The 3,642-nt window shown below is 34.0% G+C and overlaps 1 protein-coding gene across 1 annotated transcript; it reads right to left on the bottom strand.

Annotated features, from left to right (window-relative positions):
• Window positions 1–1,219: 1,219 nt before the first annotated feature.
• On the bottom strand, window positions 1,220–3,143 carry LOC143059540 (inositol oxygenase-like). The gene has a single exon (XM_076233059.1). The coding sequence runs from the start codon at window positions 3,069–3,071 to the stop codon at window positions 2,202–2,204; it is 870 nt and encodes a 289-aa protein (XP_076089174.1). The 5' UTR covers window positions 3,072–3,143; the 3' UTR covers window positions 1,220–2,201.
• Between the last annotated feature and the right edge of the window lie 499 nt (window positions 3,144–3,642).

The raw sequence follows: 3,642 nt of genomic DNA on the forward strand, positions 1-3,642 counted from the left end.
TTGACTTGGACGGAGGATTGTCTCATTGGCACTTATAACACATCTTCTTATATCTATCTTCACGGTTTCAGCTGCTGCATTCGCCCTATTACAGTTGACGTGCGCCTTCAGATTTAAGCGCGGTTTGTTTATCATTATTCCATACTTATTCAGTAGAGATTGTACTAGTACTTGCCCTTTAAAACAGACAAATTTCATAAAGCAGCAGTCTTTAAATAAGAAATGAGCTTTTACGAATACATGTATCATTTTATGTGGTTCTTTTGTCTATGGCTAATTTCATATTAGTTTTCCATACTGAGGAGACAACTGGCATTGTTCCGTCACATAATTTACGGTACTAAAAGTCATAGTCGTATGATAAGAAAACCTTATAATGCCGTATTTAGTCCGAGTAAAAAGGCACGACATGAAAAATGAAACAATTCAAACGAGAAACAAACGGATAAATTTAGAAAAAAAAATACAAGTTCATATTTGATATAATAATTTTGTGTCAGAAAAAACACAATTAACGTGTGCAAACACTTCAAGGTTTCGTCAGATTATATACATAATGTTAATATTTTATAAGGGTGTCCGAAATTGTTGGCATTCGAAAAGAATTTAAACAGCTTAAGCTACTCTCATGCAGTGACTTTAAAATCTTGCTTCTCGGGGATCGTTTTCAGTTATGAGATGGTCCTTTAAAACAGATCGTTAATCCGAAAGTCGGATGTTATACTGTATACATTAAATATAGTAACATAAACAACATAATATATCAGTCAGGTGTTTATGCCAGATGTCTAATGATTGTGACATAATAGATAAAACACATACTATTCTAGTCATTGTAACTCAATGATGTATAGTGTTGAACTAAATTCAGTAGTCGACTGCCATACATTTAAAGGAGCAACCATTAAACTTCAGGGGGAGGAAGGGTATGTGTTGTTCGTCTTAGTCATATCCCCACCCCACCCCTGCCATTAAATTATTTTCCAAAATTTAGAGCTATAAGGTATTGGGAAATCTGCATCCAGAATATTTCTTTTTGTCATATGCTTGTACAAAATATCTTCTTATATCCATTATATCCCTGAAACCCCTCGCTGTTATTACATTATTCCAATATTTATCCATTATATCCCTAAAACCCCTCGCTGTTATTACATGCTTCCAATGAGGCACCATAGAGTATTCATCATGTATACAAAGATTCATAAAAGAAAACACATTTTTTAAAATATCCATTTTTACTTCTATAACAGAACAATTAAACAATTGACAGCAATGGATGGTTGTCATATTTAGTCTCATTGTCAATTATACCCCATCTCAATAGTGTTATACAACATGATTCTAAAACAAATCCCATTTGCAAAATTTGTTTGTCAATCTAACTTAAAAAGACAGTTTATAATACATGAAAGTTTAAAATATTTCTATACGTATTATTTATTTACATTTTAGCAATTTGATGAAAAACTGGAGTAAGTAAGGAATGCGCATAGCGCATTACTGACTTAATCACAATTGTTTTCGGAACAATATATACATACTAGTACACTGTATTTGGGGTAATGGGCATAGCGCGAAATTCATTATTGACTCCTTCAAATTCAGTTGTTTTCGGAAAAATATACATAAAGATACCATATTTGTGAAAATGCGAAAAGCTCGTAACTGACAAAATTAAAGTTGTTTTCGGAAAACAATATGTGCTAGTATATGTAATTTTTTATGTATTTTTTAAAGTTAAATTTGGAATATTTTAAGAGCAAGTACCTTCCAAAAATATGCTAACCAAATGAAAATAATTTATAAGACGCCAAACCTATCACATAGTGACGAACATTTGTAGATTCTAAAACGAATCTGTTTAAATGTTGAAATGATGCTTGAATTACATTTTTTTTTCTTTTTATAAAAAAACAATATAATTTAAAAATCTTTCATCTCTCGAAAATCATGTTCAGTGTGAACAAACGATTTGAAACTATATAGACTGACACACTATAATATAGGTATAAAAAGGGAAAACTTTTGTAGAATCTTAAAATTGCATATGCTAGACGTATATAAATACCAAAGTATTCAAGGAATTCTCATATTAATGATCCGATATATAAATTATCCTATAAAACTACTGTAACACATGCTATGAGCATTTTTTCTTCACTATGACCGCAAGTCAAAGTTTTTTCAGTAAGACTTTTCTACCATTTTAGCTTTCCCGGAATATATTTCTCCACAAGTTTTGTGTAATAAGGTACCAACTCCTCTAGCGGAGGAATATCTGGAGTTTTGGAATACAGATCAAATTTATTGAACTCGTTCACCCATTTCATCATTTCCAAGTCCTTGTTGTCGCAAAGATATTTGTAAGCACCGGAAGTGTGCCAGGGATAAAATGAATGAAACCGGATGCAGTATAAGGCTTCCTCTGGAAGATGGCAAGTATTTTCGGGAGCTTTCAGAACACGGTAAAGATATTCATCGTGACCCCAAGACATGTAAACGTTTGTCAAACCGCAGTTTTCTTCGTAGATTCCTAGTTTCGTGTTGGTTTTCTCATTTTGTAAATCGAGATTGTCTTTAAAAAGTTCGGCGTCAAAAACGATCGATTTATCGGGACGGCAGCCGACTGGAAAAGTATCTCCAACGGTCGAAAATTGTGGTTCACCCCACAGCGCCATTACTTTTCCAACATCATGGACTAAACCTGTAACTTGGAACCATTCGTTGTTAGGGTGTTTCTGTCGGATACCCTCGGCCGTTTGGAATGCGTGGACGGAATTTGGTACATCGACATCGGGGTCGCTCTCATCCATAAAATTGTTCAACATGTTTAGCGCTTCCATAATGCCCATCTCGCCATGGTTGAATTTGCACCAATATTCATTTTTCTTTTTCACATAATCCAGGGTCTGGGTAGTGTGCATTGCTCTATATGTATTGATCACTCTTTCGGGTGATGTGTGGATATCGAACGTACGGTATTCATCTTTGTCTTTATATTCTGGACGGTATTCTGAGGGATCTTCAAGAGACACCGAGCCTGGAGGTACGACTTGAGCGTTCGACATGATCGTAGCATATGATTGTATTGAATGATCTATAGTCTGCCTATGTATATAGTTCCAATTGATAATATACAATAAATCCGGTTAGAACCGCTTACATTTTTAATACCTTTAAGAAATCGTATAGTCTATTCCAAATAAGTTTGTTTTGGTGTCAAGGGATGTTCTCAAAACGTTTTTTTTTTTTTTTTTTTTTTTTTTTTTTTTGTGATGGGAGTACGTATTTTTACATGGTTACGTGGTTGTTGATGTTTTACGTTTTAACTGCAGGAGAGGCCGGTTGTGTAGGGAAAACGGTAGTATTAAATTTTCCCAGCATTAGGTTGGCCTTGTGTGTGTACCCAAGGCAGGTGAAGGAAGTCAAATTAGGAGCGCTGTGATTGGATGTAAGGGTACAATATATTTTTTATTTATCTATGAATAACTGCAGTGTGTATATTTACAATATAAATTTTAAAACCTATTGAAATATTTTCTAGAGAATTATTCGAAAAGACTTGCAAAATTTCATAAATTTGGTGCAAAATGACGGTGGGCATGGATAACATAAACAAGCTCCGTTGGAAGTTGGTCA

This window comes from Mytilus galloprovincialis, chromosome 14 (assembly GCF_965363235.1).
Source record: "Mytilus galloprovincialis chromosome 14, xbMytGall1.hap1.1, whole genome shotgun sequence".
In the NCBI taxonomy this organism is placed as follows: Eukaryota; Metazoa; Mollusca; class Bivalvia; order Mytilida; family Mytilidae; genus Mytilus; species Mytilus galloprovincialis.

Excerpts from the sequence above, each read along its gene's own strand:
- LOC143059540 (XM_076233059.1), bottom strand. The coding sequence starts at position 3,071 with ATGTCGAACGCTCAAGTCGTACCTCCAGGCTCGGTGTCTCTTGAAGAT.